Below are 26,926 nucleotides of genomic sequence, written 5' to 3'. Positions count from 1 at the left end.
TTTTTCTTTTTCATATTTTTATAAAATAATCCTGCCCTTTTCATACTAGTGCTTATGTAAATGGCATTTAGTTCGTAGGTTAAGATATCATTTTGGGCCGTTTGATATGAACTGTTGTCTTGTGTAACAGCTATCATTATGCTTTGGTAGGTTAAGATTGTTGAGTGGTGGTCCTTGCCTAGCTACTCATTTTATAAAATTTTCCAAGTTATGTTGTCCTTCCTTGTCGTGTGCCCTCCGTCGTCTAGATCTGATAAAATTGACTCGTATCTAATTATTCAATTTCGATCTATAATATTTTGAAGATAACTTGTAACTTGTTCGTAGATTAGAAATTTAAATTGATAATAGATTCGCGAGAACCACAAAACATTTCAGACGACTTTGGTTCGTGAGTGGTTTGACTTTTACCCTATTATTCTAAGTTTGACAAAAATATTAAGAGTATTAATCAAACTAGCTAGAACAATAGACAGGGAGTATAGAAGTGGTGATATGGAGGTCTACGTTTATTAAATTCCAACTTCTAATATCCTTCTGGCCAACTCCCAGAATAAGGAACAACAAATCATTTTTTTTTTCTTATACTTTGAACTAAATGCCATTTAGATAAGGGCCATTTTAAACACTATTTCAAATTATGATTAAGTACTTGACAAACATTTATAGACATAAAAGAAAAGATTTTATTAAAATAAAACTGACTTCTCATCTATCTTGAAGTGTAATTTGGTCTTTTTCAATGTCTAACTCTATGCTTATTAAAGAGTGAGTTTATTCCTAAACTTGCTTGTGTGATTGTAATGTACCACTGTGCTTGTGATTTTGCTAAATCTGTTGTCCAGGCTGACGTTTGTCATGCTTACCAAATTTTGAAGAAAGGTGGTTTAAAAGATGAAAATATTATTGTTTTCATGTATGATGACATCGCTTATCATGAGGAGAATCCGAGACCCGGGGTCATCATCAATAATCCCCATGGAAGTGATGTCTACGCTGGAGTCCCAAAGGTTTTCTCTAGTTCACCCTTTCCATTGTCACTTAATGAATGTTATGAAGAATTTAATCTCGTCTGCTTGATGTGGTATGGCAGGATTATACTGGGGAACATGTGACTGTCAACAATTTTTTGGCAGCGTTACTTGGTAACAAAGAAGCTATTACTGGTGGCAGTGGAAAGGTGGTGGATAGTGGCCTTAATGATCATATTTTTATCTATTATTCGGACCATGGTGGTGCTGGTGTGCTCGGTTAGTATTTTGATCCTCATAGTTCTCTTGCAATACTTTCGTTGTTTATGGAATCTGTTTGTTTTGAATGTTTATATTATAAATCTCTTACAATATCTTATATTGTACTACTATAGCTTTTTGAGTGTTGAGTATTTACCGGGAGTAACAGCATATTATGGAAATTATTGTGCGGCTAGTCTCTCTTGGCTTTTAGGTGCTTTCATGTTGTCTATTTGACTTATCCTTACAAAATCCTTCTTCATATAGTAGGTAGTACATTGGCAGGTTCTTAAATACACGTGGAATTGACTCCTGATGTTCTTATGCCATGCCTTGTTTAGTACTAGATCAATGTGAGCACACAATGATTATTTAATTTTATGAAGATTTATGGTTTTACAAGTGCAACCGTTTGAAGATGAACATACCCCTAGGGCTGTTACTTGTCATGTTCAATTTCATTACTACTCCATATTGTTGGATCCTCACCAATGTGCTCAATCAATTTTTATCATATTGTTTCTTGTGAAAAAATGGATTTCAACACGTTGTGCTTGTTCAGGTATGCCTACAACTCCATTTCTCTATGCTGATGAGTTGATATATACATTGAAGAAAAAGCATGCTTCTGGAACCTATAAGAGCTTGGTGAGGTTATCCTCCCCCTGTCCACCACATACAATTTTTTATCATTGCGGGAAGTGGTTTACGATTATCGTCAAATTTATCAAGGAAATCAATGTATAATGAATTTTTTTTTTTTGTTTTCTTTTTTCCTTTTTTATTTTTTTTTCTTGTCAAAAAAAAAAAAGAAATGCGTTTTTTGCCAAAACAGTGGATACTTATAAGTAGCAATTGTATACCTTATACTAGCATCTCTTCTATAAACAAGTTATTCTGGATGGGGTTTCAGTTCTGTGACTTTTGTGATGTACTGAATATTGTTTAAGAATTACTTTACAACCCTTCCCTCTTCCTTCTTTCAGAAACCAAAAAGCATGCATGCATCTTGTATGGAAGGGAGTGTGTGTGTGTAGCAGCTTTGACAGGTAAAACAACAGCAATAGCCAGCACCAGGCAGACACAGCACCACCAGACAACAGCTAACAGCCAGCACCAGGCAGACACAGCACCACCAGACAACAGCTAACAGCCAGCCAGAAACAGAAAGCAGTAGCCAGCAATAGCTAAACACACCATGCAAACAGAAACCAGCAACTAGACACAAAGCAAGCAACACAGCCAACAGAAAACAGCAGCTTACTAAAGGAAAGTTGACCTGGCTGTTAAATCGAGGACTCTGCTTCTCCAGACCTTGATTCTGTTTTTTTTTTTTCTTCAGTTTTTTAAAGTGTAATATTACAAGATATTGAAGAAAATATATGTGTTATGTATATTATGATTATATATAAGTATTTGGTACAATTTAAGTGAAAAACATGCAAAAAAAAAATTTTTTTTTTTGTTTTTTTGGGCATTTTTGGCACCGGTTTTGGAAAAAAACCGGTGCTAATTGTTTTTTTAAAATAATTTTGGGGACTTTTGGCACCGGTTCTAAGTTAAAACCGGTGCGAAAAGTTTAGGTTTTGGCACCGGTTCACCCCTAGAACCGGTGCGAAAAGTCATTTTCCCACCGGTTTTGAACCGGTGCGAAATCTGTGGGGTTTTAGCACCCCCCAAATCCGGACCGGTTCAAAACCGGTGCGAAATGGGGGGTTTGAACCGGTGCCTATTTGCCTTTTTCGCCTAGTGACTAGAAGAATGATTATACTTTGATATGGGTTCTCCCTTAATATTATTATTTTTAGGCTTTTTAACTCTCCTTGCTAATTACACTTGCCTTTTTTTAACATCTCATTTCTTTTTCATTGTTACTAGATTAATGTAAAGTGGGTCATAAATTTGTATGAATACAACTTTGATGCCGCTTGCTTATTACACTTGATAAAGTTGTCCTTAACAATAGAAATACACTAGTTTTATTAAGTATTCTGATTATTAGAGTAGTTCTCTTTCTTCCTAGTGGTTGTAAAGCAGATTTTATTGTCAATTCTTTCTAATTGATTAAAGTAACTCTCTTTTTTCTTAGTGAATTGATTAAATGTTTTTACAGTAAAAATTAAGTAAAGTAACCCTCTTAATTCTTAGGGTATTTTGACTTTTGGTACCACAAAAAGACCTGTTATTCAATTTTGCTACCTCTAACAATTTTTATTTTATTTTACTACCACTAAAAATCAGGTTTTTTTAAAACTGATACCAGTTGACGGAAACTGTTAGATTAGCCGCTTGTGGGGCCCACTTCAACCCTGCCTCTCTCTCTCTCCTCCTTCCCCAGTCAAGTGCAGCAGTCAGGTTCACAACAGCAGGCAGCAGCCATGAACAGCTTCCAGCCACCACCACGCTGCAACCTGATTCCAGCCAACGTGCGGCCTCAACGATCGTCGGAAAAACGCGAGCCGGCGCAACCACCGACGGCCTTTGAATGGCGCGCAACCCTTGCACGCAGCCTCCTACGGTGCCTCGACGAACATGAGAACAAAAACATCCCGAAATTCGAACAATTTCGAATTAAAATCAAGAGTTTCTAGCGTTTGATGTTCGAATTCAATCCCAAAACAAGATTTTGGTATCAATTTTCAATCTTATTGAATTAATTTGATGATTTTCATTCAAAATCAATTTGGGGAAAAAGTTAGGGTTTATAAGAACTTTTGAATCAAACTCTTTGATTTCAAAACGAAAATAACAATTATTTACATGATTTTGCAATTGAATTCTAAAGAAAACAAAGCCCTCAATCAATTTCGACACAACTTGTCGAATTAGAGGTCAAAAATTTTCGATCTTCCCCTTGTTCGAATCGACCCCCCCTACAATCATACAATCATCATCATCGTCGTCCGTTTGTGGGGGAAAGGGTTTGGGGGTGGGGTCGCCGGCGTTCGCCCAAGCGCCGGCCGCCGGCAGGGGGGAGGGGGGAGGGTGGCTGACGGGAGGGGGGGCAATTGAGGGTGGCTGGGGTTTTTTTTTTTTTTTTATAAACATTTTAATTTTTCATTTTTTTTTATTTTTGAATAAACTTAACGGAATCCTAACGGATTCCGTTAAGTGGTAATGAAATTTAAATTATGTGATTTTTAGTGGTAGTAAAATAAAAAAAATAATTGTTAGAGGTAGCAAAATTGAATAACAGGTCTTTTTGTGGTACCAAAAGTCAAAATTTTTTATATTTAAAATTAATATTAAGATATATTCTATTTTTAATTAAGTCATTTTTATTTAATTGAGAGTTAATTATAGTATAAGTCAATTAATAACTTGTATGATCGGTCACAAGTCAAATCTAGTACTTAAATTATTAGGGAAATTCTACATGGCGGTCTCATGAATTCAACTTTTCTTCGTGGAAGACGAATTCTTTTCCAACTCTCTTAAGTGGCACCAAGGTTTAGAAAAATTAACCATAGTGACCTTTTTTAGGTTTATGGCTAATTTGATTTTTTTTTTTTATTAAAAAATTATTTAAATTATATTTTAAAATAATAAATTTAAAAAAAAAAAACAAAAAAAATTCCCAGCCACCTATCCCCACCGTCAAACCCTAACCCCACCCCTAGCCTCACCGGAAACCGACCAACCACCCCTCTTACCCATCGAAACCGAACGGCTGGATCTGTACACCAGCTTTAACCCATCCCCGACCTCCAAAACCACCAACCCAGCCAACCTTGACCCCCAAAACCACCTAAAGTCACCGTGCGCGCTCGTCGGACTTGTTGGTGGTTTTTGGTATCGGGGTGGCTGGATAGGCGGTTACGGGGGTCAGGGCTAGGTTAGTTGGCCTTTTAAAAGGCCGGCTGACGAGTTTTGGTGGTCAAGGGGTGCGGCCGGCCAATTTTCGTCGAATTTAGGGTTTCGCGGTGGGGGTGGCGGTGACTTCGTAGTTATTTTGGGGATCGGGTAATCTTTCATCTTGGGGATTTCAATCCGTTGGAGGTGCTGGTGAGAACCTTGTCTAAATTTCGAAGGTTATGAGGGGAGTGTGTAGATCGTCCTCCTCCGTCGCCATTGCCCACCTTTGTGTGGAAGGTTTGTGTTTATTCAAAGGGTCTCCCCGTCGGTGAAACAAGGTCTAAGGACTAGGCCTAACGCCGCCGTCATAAAGGTCATCGGTATTTTAGACCGTGACGGAAACGGTAAAGTTAGGGTTAGGGTTTCGTGGGTCCTTGCATTGAAGGGCTAGGTCTAACGCCGCCGTCAAGAGTAGTAAGTGACGAAAACGGTGAAGTTAGGGCTATGGTTTCGAGGTTCCTAGTGTAAGTGGTTTCGGGTTGTCGGGTTGGACGGTGCATTCCTCGAGTTTGTTCCCTTTCTTAGTATGTTTGTTCTTAGTAATTATCAGAGTTTACTTGCCTTAGTTTTTGTTATGGTATGTTTTAGCCCCCTTTGGTTGTTTTCCGGGCTATTTAGTTGTTTTGGCTATAGTATTTTGGATGGTTGTGTGCAGTGGGAGTTAAGCCCCTTTGTTAAGGACAGTGGGGTGTTTACAGTGGTAAGAGAGGTTACAGGTGCGGTTGTTGGGGGTTTGAACAGGAAGTTGGCTATGGCTAAGGTGAAATGTGTAAGTTGTTGGAGTGGTATGGGTTTAGTTTCTCTTCCCTCGGATGTAATGATTTTTTTGGTCATTACTCCTGATCCTTATTATCTGAAGCAGGCGCCTAAACTTTGTTTTGGGGTTTCTCGAGCCTCAACGTTGTCAAAGCTTTCTTGCCAACAAGGAAAGCTATTGATTGGGAGGTCACTAGTTCAAGTGACCCGTTTGATGACCTTACTTGGTGATGAGTTGATTCCGCCAGGTAAGGAAGTGCTAGCCATGGTCAAACAGTTTCGATTCCCTCCGTTGCTCTCTTCTTGGAGTGTAGTATGATTTTGCTCCTTGGTTTGTAAGAAGTCCCTAATCTGCGACTTATCCGGCCAATTCATGTTTACTTTCGTCTCTAGTCTAAAAAGTTGTTGTAAAGGCTTTAGTGTTAAAAGCCATATTTTAAGTTTAAGTTCTTGTTTTGTAGATTGTAAACTCTGATTTTATGAATACATTTGCTCTTGTCAAAAAAAAAAAAAAAAAAAAAAAATCTTCTATATTGATAGCAAATCACAACATCCCACAAGTAACAAACCACCCCCCTAATATATAAATTCAGCTATACAATAAACTTCGACAATATTAGAGCAAGAAATAAAAACTCATTGAACCAACTCTAACACAATCAAATAAATCTCCAAATAGATCAACTATAATCATAAATTTCAGTAAAATGCAACCAAAAATTAGAAATATGGGGATGGAAAAGGGTACCAGCTGTAACGAAACACATGTTAACAAAAAAAAGAGTAACATGTCACCATCCCCTCTAAAGAGAGCTATCACATTCACATTGTCTATATTGCCTTCATAAACTAAATTACTACAAGATTTAACAAGTAAAACTAATTTAACAAGAATTGAAGTCAAGCCCTGAACCAGATTAGTATTCTAGGGGACCAAAAGTTTCATTTAAGTTGTGGGGTGCTGATTGTCACGGCTCCCAGCAATTCCCCTATGTTCCCACCCATTACTGGAGTAATGTTAAGCTGCCTCAGAGCTTCAATGGGTTCCCCTTCCCCTCTGTCCCTAAAAATACAACCCTTTATCTCTTTTAGACACACGGATTTAAAAGAGTATATTATAAATATGGTCAAGTTCGTACTCCGTATATTTTCAATAACACAAGGAGTTAGCAATGTACGAGTAGTAACTAATCAATGAAGCAAAAACTGATTAACATGGCCCATCTAATTCTGATTCAATCCACCCGATTGTGTATCAGCCTACACACAGCTACACGAGTAGTAAGGAACATATCAATTTTACTATTTCGACAACACACAAATTTCACCAGTAGCAATCTTCAATTCAGGGGTATCTTCCCCTATAGTTTTTCCAAGATAAACTGAATTCTGTGTCACCTATACAGCAGTTCCAAGATCTAACTCAAGAATCATGTCCTTATTGATTGATAATTTAGAGATGCAGCAGGCTATAAAAAGCATGAACTCAACAACAAAAACATACAACAATAAAAAGCAGCAACAAACAACTAAAGCATCAACCATATAAAGAAAAAAAAATAGCAATAAAGTAACAGTGGGCATTAGAAAAAGACATCAACAGCAGCAACATTTCAACAGTAGGTACAGGTCAACAGCAAACAACAAAAGCGAGACAGAAGGAATAGAAAATATTTTATGTGACCTGATTAATTGTGGCACCAGATTTAGAAGATTGCCCATTTTGGTCAAACAAGAAGATGTGGCGCACTAGATGCATCCTTTGGAGCCGATGGAATTGCAAAATCAGGAATGACAAGATTGATCCGAGGGTTAGCATCCCGAAGTTGAGTCAAAATTGCAGTTGTTACGCTTGGTGCAAGTTGTTGTACTAATTGAGATTGCATACTTTCTAAAAATTCTATCGGGAATATGAAATCTGACTTATATCTTTTTTCTTCAAATCTGACTTTTTTACACCTTTTCCTTGTAGGCGTACACGGGTTTTGCGCTTAGGATCTGGAATCACTTCGGAGTAAGGGTCCTTTGAACCACGTAAAATATCGAATAAGTATCTACTTTCTAATATCAATACAATAGGAAAGATGATAGCAAAAATCATGTTAAAGAAACTCTAAAAAACATTGTTGAGAAGATATCCTCTCATGCAAGGAAACAATCAAAGTGTCTCTTCAAATACCAATTCAATGAAAGCTGAGGTGGTCCAGTACGGAATACATGCGTCATAGAGTAACTTCACGTTCTTAATCAAAGAAATAAACATGATTATATTAAAAACAGCTCCTAAAAACAAAGGCGATCATGATAACAAAGGCGATCATAAAAACAGTAAACTGAAAGAGTGACTTTTTTTGTCATGAAACTATGTCAATATTGCACAAAAACAGTTCAAAACCATATACATAATACCTCAGCCTCTTTAGAATGCCAATATTGCAAAAGCTCTCTAAATTGAGGTTCTAAAATTGTGTCTGGCTTATGAAACCATCTTAAAGCATCAGTGGGATATGCAAAGAAGTAGTTCTTCTTAGTAAAGAATTTATGAGCTTTCCAGCTTCCATTGATAGCCTGCATCACCCATTCTCTTCCAGCTTCAGGAACCATATACTTTTCCTAAACAAATCATGAAAATGACATATCAACATTAGCTTATTTTTTCCGGCTGATCATCAACTCCAGAGTAACATCAATAAAATCAGACTCACTGATGTATGTTGTTGTTTCTATTGAAGCTCTTTGATGGACTACTTTTGAGAGAGGCCATGTAATAGGACAATGTGACTTGAAGACGTCAACTCAACTGTCATTATTGCTTGCACTCCCTTCCACTTGATCTCAGTGTAATTGACCTCGTCAATCTTATCATTTTCCTTTATATTTCCTCTATTTCTTTCAAGCACTTATCGTTCAACTTCTAGGTTGTTTTTCGGGCTTTTGGTACTGAAGAATTTCATCAGTAATGTTGAGCTCATTATTACACCTTTCTTCAGAGCATTGACTGTACGTCTTTGAGATGTTCGTTTGACAGAACAAAGAGTGACATCTCAAACTGTGGCACAAATATTGAAGAGCTAGCCTTATAGATCCACCCAACACTTCTTCAACCTAATTCTATTGAGTTGAGTTTGGGATAAGGTTTTCCGATTATATGGGTAAGCTTCAGCAACTCATTGACACTGACACACTGATACTTATCAACTCATCCAAATGATCTGCAATGTGGTGAGTTTGTGATGAAAAAATGGAAAAACAGGGTAAGATGCCAGTTTATCTAAAGTTCAAAATGTACAACATACAAAGTTATGGTTTTATGATTTGCTCTCTTTCTTCCTCTATATATTCCAAAGGTAAAGAAGACAGAAGGAATCTCGTCTTAGTTGACAGGCAGCTTCTCATTATTTATAAAGGAAAACAGTCAGCTATGCTTCACAATGTCTCCTTTTCAATAACTTGCCAACTAATTGAATTGATTTTTAAGAAGATTATTGTAATTGATCCTTATCATACTGCACATGAATACACCGATAAATTATTCAGTAGAATACGTTGTTATGTATGCTCAATGGTGTTGGCTTAATCTTAATAGTAACTCCGTTTTCAAATGTTTTTGCTTTGTCTTTGAACACCCAACGAACATACCAGCTAATGTGCTAAGTCAATTCCATTGAAAATCATGTAGGGGTACTTAATTGTGAATACAGTATTCCGCTACCAATTCTGTATCATGATCCGAAGGGCATGCTGTACATTACTATAAAATACTCTTATGCACATTACTATAAAATAAGTTCCTCAAGACATGAAGGGCTCAACAATCTGGCAATGATGCTCGTGGTGGTGTCCACGGTAAAATTGGGTGTTTAAACATGAACAGCAAATCAGATATGAAGTCCTGTTGGAAGGGACAACAAAAGATATTAAATATGACAACATGATCCTTAAATGCAGGCATGGAGGAATGAAGCTAATTAAATGCATGACATTTTTAATTAAGAAGGCGAGTAATTACACACTTAAACAGACGATAGCACAAGGTTTCCTTGTCTACAGACATTGATGTTTAATGGTGAGTTTGTGAGCAGGCGTAAAGGATGTTATTATGCTAATGCATAAGGCCAATTTAAATTTCATTCATGTGTGCAAAGGATTCTCAATGTTAGTTTTTGAGTAAATATAAGTAGTATACTTGCTCTTTGTGTTCTCCATGTATAATTGACAAGAAAATATTCACAAATGTATGTCCACAAGACCACAATCTATTGTGGTTCTTTTTACTGAAAGTGAATGAAGCTAGGTAGATTGTTAGACTGCTTGTGCAATTCATTATAGAATTAGTAACAAGTCATTTAAAGTTAATTATGGCTTTAGAGCTAGGTTGCATCTTGTTTGATTTATGATAAACATATTACAATGAAAAACGAAAGTAGTTTATGGAGTACTTGTGGAATACAAAGAGAAGGGGTATGCTTGGTTATCAAATGTAAGTGGATCAAAATACCCCTTCCCACTAAATAATAATAATAATAATAATAATAATAATAATAATAATAATAATAATAATAATAATAATAATAATAATAATAATAATAATAATAATAATAATAATAATTCTATATAACTACCTTTTTTCATTTTTTAAAGGAAAATACCAGCTCTAAACAAGGAAAATAAATTCCATTTGGTCCATTTTATGTAACAATAAAATTAACTTCACTACCAAATTTCAACTGACCCTGCATTTAAATATTTTTTATCTTTTTATTTAAAAATTTAAATTCCCTCCGTTTCATAAGAGCAACTACAACAGCTGGCTAATTCTTTAAATAGCTTGTCATGCCACATCATCTTCTTAAGCTATAACAATTCTAACTTTTTGTTGCTCCAATGGTTAAGCTAGTTGTAAATTAATTTATTTTTAATTTAATAATAATTTTTATCTAATAAATATTTACCAAGTTAATTAGCTCTACAAAGCTAATTTGCTTGACAAAGCTAATCAACAAGATGTGCAACAATGGTATAGCTAATAGCTTAAGATTTTTTATATTTGCAAGTTAGTCTCTTTTCCTAACCATTGGAGTTGCTCTAATATTCTGTGCATTTACTGTTCATTACGCAAACTAATGCACATTTTATACCATTATTATCTAGAATTGCATGTGTGTAAAAATTATAGCGATTGAATATTAATTATGTACTCATTAAAATGAATCAAACAAGACCCCACATACATGACTATTTATTCTTATATATTGATAATTATATCAAAGATTCTCTTTACGTGTAAATAGTGTCAAAAAAACCACTTTGCACAAAACATTATGAAACGAACGGAGTAATAACTTTTAATTTGAATTCCTGGTATTGTGCGCGCATTGCGTGCGCCATAAACCTAGTCATTATTATTAGAACTAGTTTCTTACCCAATCAATGTTCGGATTATGATACTTAATTTATTTGATAATATAAAATCACTTAAATTGTAATATAGACATACAATATTATATTATCAACATATTATCGTATTATTAAATTGGTCAATACATGTAAATTCTATTGTTATGAATATATATACTTCCTCCATTTCTAAATAAGTGGTACACTTTGACTTTTTCTCTGTTCACCCACTACTTTTGACCATGTATTATCTAGTGGCAAATAAAATTAATTGTTACTATATGATACGTCGTTGGATTCATCTCATTGTATACTTTCATAATATTAACTTGTTATACTTCCTCCGTTCTTTTAATGTCGCATCACTTGCCTTTTAAGGAAGTTTCACAAATATTGCATCATTTCTATTTTAGGACAAAAAATATCTATGTTTACACTGCAAATACCCAACATACCCTTGCTTTTTCACACTTACTTTTTATTTTATCTTTACATTATATGAACAATTTTGTAATTTTACGTTTCTCTCTCTTACTTTTTTCCACTACCAAATTTTGCCCCCAAACCCCTATGATGCAATAAAAAAAGAACGGAGGAAGTATAATTTTTACTCATACCTAATGAAAGTTATTAATGGTCAAAGTAATGTGTGGCAAGCGTAGATATCAAAGTGTAACACTTATTTAGAAACGAAGGAAGTATACATACTATACTAGATAAAACCTCGAGCAAATGCTTGGATGTTCAATCTATCAAATATCAATAAATGAAGAATTCTTTATTTTCCACTGAGAAATTACATATTCTATAAATATTAATAATATTGATATTTCACAATTATTAAATGAAGAATTTTTTATTTTTAAATGAGAAATTTCATAAGGAGTATTTAGTAAAATATTAATACTATGGTATTTCACAATTATTAATAACCATTGACATAAACAAAAAAAAATGATAAATCAATTAATATTTTTCAAAATCATTTTTTTTCATTTGGGAATCTTGAAAAATAAGGATTTTATAAAGGTAATACTGAAAAATTATGACAATCAATCAATTCTCAATATCCAACTTTGTACATAAGATATTCCATAAAAGAAGAATGTACGTAGTATTTAATTTGGTTTAATTTTCTAAAAAAAATAAAAAGTCATCCAAGTTTCTAATAACTTAATTAGAACTTAGAAGTTCGTAGAATTGTTGAAAAACTAAAAAAAAAAAATTTTAAAAAATCAAAAAGACGAAAAAAAAAAGAACTGGAGATTGGGAGGGAAAATGAATGGATTTTAAGAGGGAAATATTTTTAAGGGGTGAACATTGCTTTTAGTATATTTATTTATTTATTTATTTATTTATTTATAGATGCATATATTAGGTTTGTGGCGCACACAAATGCGTGCACAATATAAGAATTCACATTATAAGCTATATATAATAAACTTAGATAAAGAAATATTTGATATATTCCATCAAAAAAATTAAAAAAAAAATCTATATCTATCGATATTTATATCTATATTTATACTTAATATTAAAATGAAGATCATAGAAAACTCACTCAAATTCACTCTCACTCATATAGACACGTGGCAAGTCATCTTCACATGGCAAATTAAATTTTCAATGAACCTTCCTTTATCTTTGTTTATTCGTTATTTCTTTCTCACATCATTACTCTCAATCTCTTCATCTTGCAACTTTTTTTAGAAAAGCATCACTTTATGTTGCTACCATGTGTTTGATCTCCTTTGGATCTTGTAATTCTACTAATTATTTGGACTTACTATCTACTGTGTCTTGTGATCGTGCCTTTTAATATTACTTTCTTCGTTCCATAATTATTTGTGTATTTATTGCTCATATGCTTCCCAATATACATTTTATATCACTAATGTCTATAATTTCATATTTGTAAAAGTTATAAAAGTTGAATACTTCGTATTAATAATTGGTTATATCAATACGAATCAAACAAGACCCCACATCACTATATTTATTTGTATATATTGTTAGATATATAAGAAATTTTCTCGACATGTAAATAGTGAAAAAAAAAAAAAAAAAAAAAAAAAAAAAAAAAAAAAACCTCAAATGCACAAAAGATTATGGTATGGATGAATTATATGAATGGTCATTTAATTTCTATTTTATTCTATTTTTGTTTCTAATCCTTGATTTCTTCAAATTTCCGTTTTCAGAGTTATAAGGCTTTAATAGGAGCCTATAATCTATTCTTATGACAAAGTCTTTATATTGATACTTGTATAGCCAACGAATAACTACTGAGAACTCGAATTTCCTAACACGATAATCCTAGAATTTGATGACTTGAATATATATCTTTTGTTCCCATTTTCATGTACATTGTAAATTATACTAATAAATTTCAGCTCATTGTGTTTGTTAATTATTAATTGATACTCAATACGTACTCTAGGGCTTATACTGATATTAGTTTAGAGAGAATAATACTCAAGGTGTAACATATAAGTTCCCAAATATAGAGTAATTTAAACATGAACTCGTACTTTGCACGGGCTTAAAATTGAGTATGAATGTATGGCAGAAAATTGAGAAGTGATTTACAAGCTTAAGATTTATAAGAGGAAAAGTCCACACATAATTAGTATTATCATCCACAAGAACAAGATAATATGTATGCCCATTAATGCTAGGAATAGGAGAAGTCCACAAATCAGCGAGAACAATATTAAACGCACACAAAGTAAGAAGATGGAAATGAAAATTTAACATGTTTGCCTAAAGGACATGAAGTGAAAATAGTGGAATCAAACTCCTTACTACATGAATTAAATGTTTAGATCTAAAACAACTAGTAACATGGGCACCAAGGTGACCTAATCTGTCATGCCAAGTGTAAGAAGAGAGAGCAACAAGAGACATGGAGGAAAAGGATGAAGGTGAACTGGATGAGGTGACAAGGTAAAGTTCGCCTGAACTATTGCATCTCATTATGATTTTCCTCGTTTGAAGATCCTTTGCAGAAAAACCAAGAGGATAAAATTCTATTGAGACATTATTATCAAGTCTGAATTTGCGAACAGAATTAAGATTTTTAGTAATATGAGGAGCCAGGAGAGACATTATGAAGGGTAAGAGAGACATTATTAGGCAAAGAAGCATGATCAGAACCATTAAATTGGAATGCTACCACCATTACCAATTAAAATAGATTTATTATTGCTTAAATTAAATAGGAGAGAGATTACCAGCATGATTAGTCATATGAGAAGTAGCTCCCAAATCCATATACCATGCGAGGTCGTACTGCGGCAAGATTAATGTAGAGAATGCCTGACTTAAATCTGTAAAAGTCATAGGGAGAATAAACCTACTGCTGCTACGGGACAAAAGATGGCCTAGATATTGGCCCAAGAATTCCAGGGCTGAGATTACGTGGTTGAGAAGAGAGAGTAGGGTATGGGACCGGTGGGAGGCCCATACATTCTATTGGGCTAGGTAAGGAGAGCCCATATGCATATATATAATGGAGTGGGCGGGTATTGGTATTATTATTTGAACTAGAATTAGAATGATTATAATTATGTCTGGGTAATCTAAACGAAGCCAGCGTGACATAAAGGTGACGGGTTCGAAACTCTCCTCTCTTTTCCTTTCAAGTGGAATTAATTCGCGTCGCGTATGAACGGGTTTGTGATGCGTCTACATTTCAAGCCCAAATGGTCTTTCAAGTGAGGTCCATTAACATTATTCTCAAGCCATTATCTAAGTTCGGCTATCATATATCTATAACCCTTATAAAAGTTGAAACCCCCAACTATTCACTCTTCACTGTGCTTAGGAACAGTAATTTCTTGTGCTTTTACTCCACTGCCCCCAACATTAATGAATTGCCAATTCTGCCCCTTATTCCTAATTGGTTGATGCCTGCTGCTCTCCCACCAACTTCCTTCGATGTCTCTCTTCTCTTATCATCTCATCTCAGAGAAAAAAGGTTGAGTTGCTTTTTAGGGGAAACAAGGAGAGTGAAACCAATGATGGCGGTGAGCTCAAAACCACCGATCATACCTTCGACGATGGTTATGGGCTTCGATTCTTCTCAGCGTTTCCGATTTCGGGCGGTTGCTAAGGTTACGATTGTGGACAATGGTTTTCTGATCTCCAGGTATAATTCTCTCTCTCTTTTCTCTTTCTTGTTCAAATTGATCCAGTTTTCATCTATTCTCTTCAATTAGATTTTACCTTTTATATATGAATGTTAACTGTTTTTTTTTTTTCTCGTCCTCCTGTTTCTCTATTTTGTCTTTAAAATAGGCGGAAGGAGGAAGATGGAGCAAGGTTTGGTGGACTCGAGTTTGAGTTGGATAAACTCAGGTGTTATTGGTTGTTTTATATATTTTTTTTATTTCATTTCTAGAATTTTTTTTATTGTTGTTGATGTTTGTTTGTGGTTTGTGGAATTGATGGAATTTTACTTTGATTGATTGAGAAACAAGATCAGTTGAAGTTAGGCGATTTTTTTGTGAAATTCGAACTTAGTATTAGTCTCCCTTGATTATAGTTCTGTTGGTTGTTTTTTGGAACATGTTTAGAGTGTTTTTATCTTTGATTTGCATGATTTGGTGTTCTCATTTTGTGAATTTTATGATGTTTGTGTCATATGTTATATGCTTTATGTAGATATGAGCTAATTTGGGTAGGCTGGTTTTGAGAAATGGGAGATCTTGAGATGATTATCCACCTTTTGGGGCAAATTGAAGAGCAAGTGAGTGATTTTCTTATCCTGAATTGACTATTAAATTGTTGGGTTCGTGGGGTTTTTTCTGGTGCTGATTGCATTGGGCAATTGTTCTCATTCATCCTTTGTCTTCTTCTCGCTCATACCTTGCCAAAGTAGGGGCTTTCTGAATTATGGTATGCTTTTCCTCTCCCTCCCCCCCCCCCAATCCTCCCTTCCTCCCTTTTTGGGTAGGGTGTTTCTGCTCAGGTACATGTGTCAAAGTGTTTTAATACATCGTTTTTAGGTTGGTTTGTATGTATTTGGGAGGGATGTCTGTGTACAGATTTGTCTATGTCCAAGTATTAGCTTTTTAACTTTAATGCATCATATTATTGGTCCAAAACAAGTGTTAGTTATCTATAACTCCTTGTTATTGTCTGAATATTTAGTCATATGCTATTAAGAGTCACAACTTGCATGTAGCTACTCTTGTCACCTCCTGTTTGAAAAGTGAAAAAAAAACTGCATTTAACCTCACTCTCATCCTCACGGGCCTCACCCCCTCACAATTACAGTCAAGTGCTAAACTGTCATCTTTTTCCATACTTTACCATTGATATAAATGCATAATCCTCTATTTCTTGTAATTTTGCAGGTTGTAAATAGATTTTTGTTTTAAATTTGTTATGGTGGATTGAATTGATTTTTTGCTGTTGCCCTCTTCACGTCCAAACTACAGTCAATGTTGATATTACCGGACTCCTGGGAAGCAAGGATTTTCTCTTGGTTATCTCTTAGTCCTTAAATTTGCTTTGGGTTTTGTATTTTAATGCTTATTTTTCTATCAAATGCGTGCAAATTTTGGTTTTAGTTTAGGCATATTGTGGCTTAACCGCCTTTGTTCTAAGCTGCAAGTCTTTTCAGATTTAGCTGTGCAATTGTTTAGTTAATTGAATTTTTTTCTAAGATTTGTTTGGATTCTTAATAGACTTGGTTTATGTTTAAGCAATTTGTCTGTGTGACTGTTATTAATTGTGAAAGGTTCTATTGTAAATTAGATTTCTTTATTTCATCTAAAGAAATAGTTTAAATTTGGTAATATGGAATGGCTGAAAGGTTCACTTGCTTATTCTTTGTAAACGTCTTCAGGCAAAAGCTATGCATGATGCTTGCTGCTCTTACTGCAACCTATGTCAAGTGTTTAATGTTGTTATAAGTAGTTTGGTTTACTGCTGAAATGCTTAGGTTCTTGGAATGCAGTTCAAGAACCGTTGCAGACCAATCCAGATCTAGAGGAGGGTTTTTGCTGAGCTCTGTTGTGCCGTTTATGGTTTCGTAAGGTCTTACCTTATATACTCTTGCTACGTTTATAGATTCCCCTGATTGCCAATCTTACATCAGACCATCAGGAGAAATGTGACGAGAGATTTGAGTGTTGTGCTATTTTGGTTTTTTTTTTTTTTTTTTTGGCTCTGCCACTTAAGCTTGTATACAGTATAATACAATGGCCCTGGATGTTTTTCGTTATTTGCCTTCTCTGCATATATTGAGAGGACAATCGTTCTTATTGATGCCTTTGATCTTTCATGTCTATAAGTCTATTTATTTACGGAAGACATCAAGCTCTGCAATATTCTTCGGAACCCATGCCTCTATTTCTGTTGCTGTGTGCTAATGCATGTGTAAAATTTGTTTTGATTGTAATACCCGATACAAATTCGCTAACATAGTGACTAAATTGCAATTTTCAGGGAAGGTACAGCTTTTGCTTAAGAATTTATTGGCATATAATAATATTTTGCCTCAAAATTTTGTTCAATTTGATGGCTGCATTAATTAATCAAACCTACAGTGTAATGAGACTTCATTTTTCATTGTGTGTTGCAGCATTACTACCACCTTCTTATGTGCTTGAAGGAACCCCAAGGCAAAGGCTTTGAGTTGGCAAGAAAACATATTTTATCTAGCTTATTACAGCTGGAACAAATGCAAAAATCAGCTGAGTTTCTGAGGTCTATAGGATGCTTGACAATATTGTTCTGTTAAGTGTTTTGTGTATTTATTACAGTACTTTTTTTTTTGGGAATTTTGATGATTATAAATTGCTGAAATTATATTTATTATTATAAAATACTTATTTTAAATTATTACACCACTTGTCTTTTCTGGAAATTTTACACACCATATTCAATTTGACAGTAACATTTATCACCACGTTATTTATCAGAATAGTAACTTTAGGCTTCTTCTAAGGTGGAATATTGTACCAATCGATTTCATAATCTCGAGGTTCTAGGGTCATTTAAGTCAATAATTCTAAGTACTATTTCATAATATGCAGTTTAATAGAATTATTGATGTGCTGTGGATACCATATCTGTCTCCTTTGTCTTTCTTGTTCTAATTGGTTCAATTTTCATCTCTTCTATTAGATTTAACCTTTTATATGAATGTTGACTGTTTTTGTTTTTTTTTGTTTATTTCTCCTCTTTTTTCCTTTTTTTTTTTGCCGTTATTTTTTTCTTATCCTCCAGTTTCTCTGTTTTTTCTCTAAAATAGGCGGAAGCAAGAAGGAGGAAGACGGAGCAAGGTTTGATGGATCTTGTTTTAGAGACATTATGTTGGACCCTGTTGTTTTATCTACTAGCTAGGTGCGATTGGCTAATGGAAATTAATTTTTTCTTGGGTTTTCGTTTAATTTTTATGATTATGTTGAATATTTGGGGTTTAATTTTATAGAACATTGTTGAATTTTCTAGGGCATAAAGTGAAGAAAATCAGGAGGAAGGAAGAGAAAGAAAGAGAGAGGTTTGGATCTTAGAGAATCCCGGCCATGGTGCGTAATTTTTCATTTCTAGCTGCACACGTTGGAGAATTACAGGGGTTGGTGGTCATGATTGAATTAAAGAAGATATTCTTGACCGAGTCGTCAATATTCATGCCCAGCTGAGTTCATTCGAATCTAATTCAATGTGATTATTTTCTTTTTCTTGTGAACATGTTATTATTTAATTGATATGTTTAGTTTAATTCTGTTGCTCAGCTTGGTGATGTTTTATTACTCCATAATCATTTTAATCAATTTGGCTAATTTTTGGGAGTTTTGTGATTATCTTTTGAAACCTTTTTTAAAACCAGTTTTGTGATTATCTGGGTGTTCTTAAATTACTGTGAAAGTTACGGTTTTTATTACTTCAAATGGTAAACTTTTTAATCAACTTTGTTTTTTATACAAAAAAATCTTGGGTTTTTAACTATGTAGATGTTTAATTACAGGTACAAGAAGCTTCTGAAAGTGTTAACTTGACGAAGGATTTTATTTTTACAGCTATACAAATCCAATTATACAAAGCTTGCAAAAAAAAAATATATGTGCAGCTCAAGGATTTGGTTGGAATCGGTTCATGGGCTTTTTAAGCAAGTATGTAACTCATACTTTCTTCTTGGGCTCTACATTGGTTAAAAAAAATGACACAAATGAGTCATGGGATGTCGGTGACTCATAGTTGGTATCTTAATAATCAATCTGATATTCTGATGTTTTCTTTTTTGAATGGTTTTGGGATATTTGCGAGGTTTTAATTTTACATGTACATTATTCTAGGTTGTTATTTTTTTTCCTTTATGTTTGATACCTTTTGTATGCCCTAGACACAGTTATATAACTGATGACATGTTATTGAATTTTGAAGATTTTCCTCTATGATATGAACTGTAATCAATTAATATAAATGAAGGACTTGGCTTATTTTGTGTTTTTTCTCTTAATTTCCTATTTATGTTGATTATTGAACAATGCGGTATTGATTTCATGATTAGTATCCTGAATTGGTTGAATCAATTTTCTGTAGGCTGAGAAGTTGTACACAAAATTGCAGTTTTGGGTTGTTTGGTGAAAAATCTCATTCTATAAGTTTTAAAATTTTTGCTTTTAGTATTATTGTAAAACACATATCTTGGAAAACGGCTTGATGCAATAGAGCTGGAAGAGTTTCAATATTGACGTTGTATAGTGGCCAAGGAAAGAGAGTGATGTGGATTGGTTATTAATTAAGATTTTGATGTGCTAAATATCATAGGTAGTTTGTTGTAACGTGGATAGCGTTTAGTAATCACTCAATTATTGATTGGTTGGTCTAACAAACTACTATGCTAGCATCTTTAATTTTAATAATCATTTTACACTGCCAAGTTAAAGAGTTTTGGTATAGCATAGTGTATGCTAATGTGATAAAGAGTTTTAAGTGAATGCGTAAGGTCTAGCTTATTAAATTCATTTAGCTTAGTAGTTATGTTAAAAGGGAGCCCTAGAGTTTGTGGAGTGACCTTTATTAAAGGGACAAGAGATGAATGCATAGTTTAGGTATGTGAGTTGTGAATTACTCGAAAACGAAAGGATAACTATGGTTCTGTTATCCTAAAAATCAGTTAAGCTAAACAAAAATAAGTTAAATTTAGCTAATATAAATTAAGTTTAAACAAGTAGAGGTTAACAAAGCTTAATTGAGTCGTTATGCTGTGAGGAAATTTGTGTCATTGAGTGAGAATATGAAGAAAAAGCTAAAGACTTTTCTCTATCAGTTGGAGGGTTAGGGCTCTCAGAGGGTGGAATTGAATGCCTAATTATAGAGAGACTGAGCAAATGTAGGGAGCACTTTTTGTATGTTTGTATGATAACTTTCTAGAGCTTCTGATCAATTGTTGGGATTTGATATCCTGTTATGCAGGGATCACATCATTTTTTAGCAAGGCTGAACATTTTTTCGATTAGGAGAATAGCTTTAAGGGGTGGGTGAGCATGCATATCTGATTATCTGTTCAGACAGCTTGTACACGATTCATAATGAGATGATGTAGTGATGATTGTCCTATCTAACTTTCTTGGCATGCTATATTTAATTTTTGTTTCAATTCAAAATTAATTGCATGATAAAAGGGTCGTTTGAGCCAACAATTCTACAATGAAACCCAAATGGGGATAGTACTATAATCTTTTCAGTAGTTTTTAGCTCTTAGGAAGGAGTCATGCTTGGTAACGATGGATGATGAATCACTTTCAGATTTAGACTATTCGACAAGGATAGAGATGGTATGAATTCTTCTTTGTTTATTCATTTTGATTTTGGTTTTCTGGTCATTTTGTATCGTATGATGATTTAATCTTGTGTAGATCTTGTTTTGGGTTTTTTTTGTATTACCTTTTACTTGCCTAGCTTGATTATGTTGGTTTTAATTAGGAATTGATAATGTGATTGATTGTATTTTATACTTGATTTAATTATGTATGATTAGTTTGGAAAGTATGTGGGATTATAGTAAATTTAATATGTGGTTGGTTTTATATGATCTAATTGGTCTAATGGACCTGTTCATTATAAGATCTAATAGAGTTTGTTTCCTTATATGATCCAATGAGTCTGTTTGATTTTATATAAATAGGAAGTCACCGTCGAGAAGATGTCAAAATGGAGAGAAGAAGACTAGAGGTCATTGTTGAGAAGCTGATATTCGGGTATGTTTTGTTCAAGAACGTGGACTTCCAAGCTTTTTTAACTCCATTGAAGTTGAGAGAATGCTTTAGGTGTCGACAATAATTGGTATATAAAGTAATCATCTTAGTAAACAAGGGTGATGTAGCCCTTTATTGTTTGATTTTGTAATTATAAACATTTGTGTCGTAATATGTTTAGTTGTTAACTACTACTTAGACCAATGTTCTATAGGAAAATGTACATGGAAATAACTCAATAGTCAATAAATTTGCCTAATTTCTAAGAGTTATGTTTTTTTGAATGTAATCAATTCACCAAATTTCCCTGTTATATACAAATATCAAACTTTCGTAAGCAGGGCAATGCTTTGGAATGAGTTTAATTTTTTAGCATAAGTAATAAGGTGTTTGCAATTAGTTTAATTTTAAAAGTATTATAAATCATTGTCCTTGGTATTTTAAAGTGTAATCTGATTTTAATTTTGCAAAGTCTAATTATATTTTAATTTAAATTTAAAAGTGTAAGTATAACCCATTGTGAAAACATTTGGCAAATTTACTTTGAAAATGTTTATGGCTTTTTTATCAAAGGATGACCTATTATCCAAATAAAACCATATAAGTTAATGATTATTATAAGTTGGAAGATTAAGAGTATGAAAATGAAGAAAGGTGTCGTCCAACAGTCAAATAACAACAAATAAAACATAAATATTAATATACATTTACAGTATAAGTCAAGTATTACACTATAATATCAATTTAGTAGTGACTTGGGCATTAATTATGAATAAAGAATCAAACTTATTTCTAATGAGTAAAATTACGAAACACGTTATATACATATGTTTTTAAGCAGGACGCTGCTTTTACCATTCACATGCATACAAACCTAAACACATTACAATCATTAAAACATATCCAATCAACATTAATCAAACTTGCATGCATTTTAATAATCTTCAAGATAACATATTTATTAACATGAACAAAATTACATATCATAGCGTTGGGGGGCGCGCGCATTGTGCGCGCACCAACAACTAGTTAGTAATAAAAGTCATCACTGTGTTATTTACTCCCTATGTTCCATAATTATTTGCGCATTTACTGTTAATACACTTCCCAATGCACATTTTATATCATTGATATCTACATTGCTATATTTGTAAGAATTATAAAAGTTGAATAATAATGATCAATTTATTAAGACGAATCAAACAAGACCCGACATGACTATATATATTTATCTTAATATGTTAATAGATATATGAAAGATTTCTTTTACATGTAAATAGTGGAAAAAAAAAAGAAAAAAAAAAAAAAAAAAAAAACTCAAATGCACAATTGATTGTGGAACAGAGGGAGTATATGAAAAATATTCTCAGTATTATAACAACTTTTATGTAGTACATAGCCGACTATACAATTAATGAAATTTATGCAGTATGAAAAGTTTTAAACAGTCTAAGAAAATATTTATGCTATAACATTATAAAACATAGAAGTTTAACTTACATATCCGCATGAGATATATTTCTATAAGGTTTAGCTTATTATTCGTGAACATAGTAACTTATTTTATTTTATTATTTTCATCTTATTATTTTAATTTATTTCATCTTATATATGGTTATATTTAAGAAGCTAAATATAAAAATAAAAAAATGGATCAAGTATTTATTGCATCAAACTGCACGTGAATCTATAATAAAATTTCCAAATTATTTCCATTATAGAAAAAGTAATAAATGTTTATATGTAACTCTTTAGGACTACATATATCATCATCCTTAATATTAAGGCAATTATAAAATCAACTTTACCATTACCATTTACTTTCTAATTTAGAAGTACATAAAAAAGAAACAAAAAAGAAAAGCTTTAAAAAAAAAAGAAAAAAAAGAGAGAAGAGAGAGATAATGGCGATTGGAGCGCAAAGACGAGCAATCAAGCAAGGAGCAATGTGGTATTAGATCCAAATTTTGTTTAATTAGTTTTGCTTATTAAATTAACTGATTTGATTGATTGATTTAGATTATTATGATTTGATACCTTTATAATATAAAGGTAACTCGTATTATAATGTCTGCAAAACCTAGATTTTGCTTGAAAACCACAAAACAAATTACATTTTGCTTGATTGATTTTGATTATATTGACTGATTTGATACATTTTGCTTGAAAACCACGAAACAACCTTGATGATCTATAGATAAATCATTTATTTATTTATTTATTTTTTTTACAACCAATAATCTTAAAATTACAATTGAAGTATCATCATCATTCTCTTCATTTCATTGGCATCATCATCATTCCTCTAAAGAAGACTTGTGCACCATCTATGATATTTTTAACCTCTTCCAACTTCTTGATAACTTCCTGATTTTTAGAGTTGATTCCAGCAGCAAATACCAAATCCCAATATCTCCCTGTTGTACAATGTTTCAGAAAGTTACACTGTTAGGATAAGCATTATTATTAGTAATCTAGACATCATAGATTGTGAATAGACAAAAGATTAAGTTCTACTTACCCAGCATTAAGTTGGGCTTCAGCAGAAGTATACTGAATTACTGATATCAGGAAATTTATTTTTGTTTCTTTCAGGCTATTTCTTCGAAACCAGTTTAGCACCAGCACAACAACAGAAAAATTCAACTTCGTTCAGACATCGATTAAGACTTTCAAGTATATAAACAAGCTAGAGTTCAACCAGGAGACTGAATCAGGATTCACTATACACAATTTAATAGGAAGGCCATTAATTGAAAGGCCCCAAGCAGCAAATTATCAGGTATTTATATAATACTAAATACAATAAACATTCTTCTTTTAAAACAAGGGAATTAACATTTTTCTTTCAATGCAGGAGAAAGCGATGCCAGAAGAACTGCTGAAAGAAGTAAACATAAACTGGAGGTGTTTGGATAAGAAAGGTGAACGGGCCCAACACAAGTTTATTGCGTCACGCTACAATTACTATGCAGTGAGACAGACCCTACTCACGAGCCAGGAGGACTACTTTCAGGCAGCATTGAGGCTGAGAAAGGAATTCAAATTGGACATTTTAGTCCCACAAATTGCTAAAGCTATTTCTTGTCAACAAATCATTACACGTGGTTTCGTTTGGGAGAGAGTTTCATCAAAGGAATTCAGCGCAGAGTTGGCACTAGCGACCAACTCTGCTTTTCGACTCGTTTTAAGAGAATTCAACAATAGTCAGGGGGTGTTTGAGATCGAAATGAAGTTGGATGGATCTTTGAACAAGATTCCGCCAACACGTGCAAATACATTAACACATAAAATGGACGACTATGTTCTTGTATGAACCTCCACATGTAAACAAAGCCAAGCTAGACAGAGAAGGGAGACTACAGGATCCAATTGAAGCACCTCTTTGGGCTGTCATAGATGCATGGGAAAGGGTTCATATGGACAGAGACTTCTCAGATGATGAGCAGGAACAAGAAAATATTGAAAGCACACAAACCGATGCATCACAACAACCATTTTTTATGGCAAATGACCATGAGGCATCAACATCTAATTCCAATGCTATGAATAGCCAACATCAATGATGTCATCAACACAAACACACAAGAAGAAGCTGCATATCAGTTCGAGGTGGATGCAGATTGAGGGACAATGAAGAAACTACTTGGACAACATTAACTGCCACACATAACCAGCCTTTTTTTTTTTTTTTTTTAATGTGTAAGGGACTTATATTGTTTAATCTATTGTTGGTTAGGTGTACCTAGTTTACTTAGTAGCAACCTTTTGGGTAGGGTAGTTAGTGTTACATCTTTTGTAAAGGGACTCGTATGTAACTGAATTTGATTTGAATGAAGTCCAATTATTAAAGACATTATCTGAACTTTGAATCCATCAATCCATCAGAGGGTTTTTTATTCTCATAAACCATCAACAAACACGATACCTCACAGTCTGTGACATCATAGACTGGAGCAACACGTGTTAGGAAAAGTTTTATTAATTGAGTCCCTTCATCATATGGATTTTGCCCTTTTATGAATAAATGAAACTGTTCATGAAAATAGAGGGACACGAGGGAAATGAAGGACATGAGGGACTCCACATGTATCAACAATGAAGGGACTCCACATGTATCACCAGCAAGAACCATAAGCAATGAAGGGACTCCACATGTATCACCGGCAAGAACCATAAGCAAACCACATCAACTAAGCAAACCACATCAAACAACAACTAAGTAAACCACATCAATTTACAGTAATTGAGACTATAATTTTGTTAGGATTACTAAGCAAACCACATCAACTAAGTAAACCAAATCAAACAACAACTAACCACACTACATCAATTTGATTTATCTGGACTTTAATTTTGCATTCTACTAAGCAATCCACATCAACTAAGCAAACCACATCAAACAACAAACACAACATGCTGGATCAACAACAACAAACATGATTCCACACTATAGCCTAAACAGCATAACACACATGCTGTTTCAACAACAACCACACACATTTCACCAACAATTATCCACCCTGCCAGTTACCTAGGTTACTGGCATACAACATGATTAATTCTTCCACCACCTAAACAGGATTCTAAAAAAAAAAAAAAAAATTTACATACAAACAAAACAGTTAGGGTTTCTTAGAAACAGTTACCAACGCCAAAACTAAGGCCGTTCAACGACTCAGAGGGGGGACTCCACGTTCTCATCATCATCATCGCAAGTAATTTTGTTAGGAAGACCTTGACGCCTTCGAAATGGAGACAGATAAGAACCCGTAGGGGGTTTGCCCACAGAACTGGGCTTGTTCAAGAAAGCAATTGATGACCCAGACCCAAAACCAAACCCTAATTCCTCTTTTTCGCCCAATTGTGTTCCCTGAAACCCTAATTCGTCAACGGGGGTGGGTTTTGGAGTGGTTTCGTCGTGACACTTTAACCCTAACACCACCGTCCGTTGTGTTTTAACCTCAGAAACAAACCCCTCATCTTCACCCTCACGGGAAACGATAGGGGAGGACCCAGAACCCATAGATCTGACCACTAAACCAAGAACTTCCCACAATTTGGGACTCATAATGTCACGCCCTTTGCCGGAATAGTACAAAGAACAAGGCCAGAACGACCCTGACTCAAATGCATCCAAGAAAGCGTTTATCATCCCCTGCTCGATATCATCCTCTGTCGCGAAAATCGCAATGTGAAGGGGGGTTAAATTCATGACATAAATTGGGTGAGAAAAAATGGGATTCAACAATGGAGGGGAGAGAGAAAAATTATCGCAGAGAGAGTATAAGGGGACTCAACAATGGAGGTAGAGAGAGAAAGTTAGGTGAGTGAAGTGTAGAAAGATCTGAAAAAATAAAGGTAGGAGAGAGGAAAAAAAAGTGTACAGAAAATTAGGAATTAAATTGGCACAAAGATCAGAAAAAATACGAGGGTAAAATAGAGAGAATGAGCTACAAGACAAAAGTATTT

The 26,926-nt window shown here is 33.9% G+C and overlaps 1 protein-coding gene and 1 long non-coding RNA gene across 8 annotated transcripts; both read left to right on the top strand.

Annotated features, from left to right (window-relative positions):
- Positions 1–788: 788 nt before the first annotated feature.
- Positions 789–2,556, top strand: LOC110709533 (vacuolar-processing enzyme-like). Of its 3 annotated transcripts, none has more exons than XM_021887752.1 (4): positions 789–1,010; positions 1,094–1,250; positions 1,795–1,880; positions 2,219–2,556. In XM_021887752.1, the coding sequence occupies exons 1-4, from the start codon at positions 804–806 to the stop codon at positions 2,267–2,269; spliced, it is 501 nt and encodes a 166-aa protein (XP_021743444.1). In that variant the 5' UTR covers positions 789–803; the 3' UTR covers positions 2,270–2,556. The 3 variants fall into 3 exon arrangements, with proteins under 3 accessions (XP_021743444.1, XP_021743443.1, XP_021743442.1); XM_021887751.1 differs by having other exon boundaries at positions 1,795–1,885; XM_021887750.1 differs by lacking the exon at positions 2,219–2,556 and having other exon boundaries at positions 1,795–2,030.
- A 12,613-nt stretch (positions 2,557–15,169) lies between these two features.
- LOC110709532 lies at positions 15,170–21,791 on the top strand. Of its 5 annotated transcripts, none has more exons than XR_002508978.1 (7): positions 15,172–15,390; positions 15,540–15,599; positions 16,601–17,280; positions 17,833–18,596; positions 18,705–18,917; positions 19,274–19,366; positions 21,385–21,791. It is a non-coding gene; the product is annotated as an uncharacterized LOC110709532 (long non-coding RNA). The 5 variants fall into 5 exon arrangements; XR_002508977.1 differs by having other exon boundaries at positions 15,173–15,390; positions 16,601–17,285; XR_002508976.1 differs by having other exon boundaries at positions 15,171–15,390; positions 16,601–18,596.
- Positions 21,792–26,926: the final 5,135 nt, after the last annotated feature.

The sequence above is a fragment of the Chenopodium quinoa genome, unplaced genomic scaffold (assembly GCF_001683475.1).
Source record: "Chenopodium quinoa cultivar QQ74 unplaced genomic scaffold, ASM168347v1, whole genome shotgun sequence".
Taxonomy (NCBI): Eukaryota; Viridiplantae; Streptophyta; class Magnoliopsida; order Caryophyllales; family Amaranthaceae; genus Chenopodium; species Chenopodium quinoa.
Note: the sequence above shows the minus strand (reverse complement) of the source record. Positions and strands in the feature narration are given on the sequence as shown.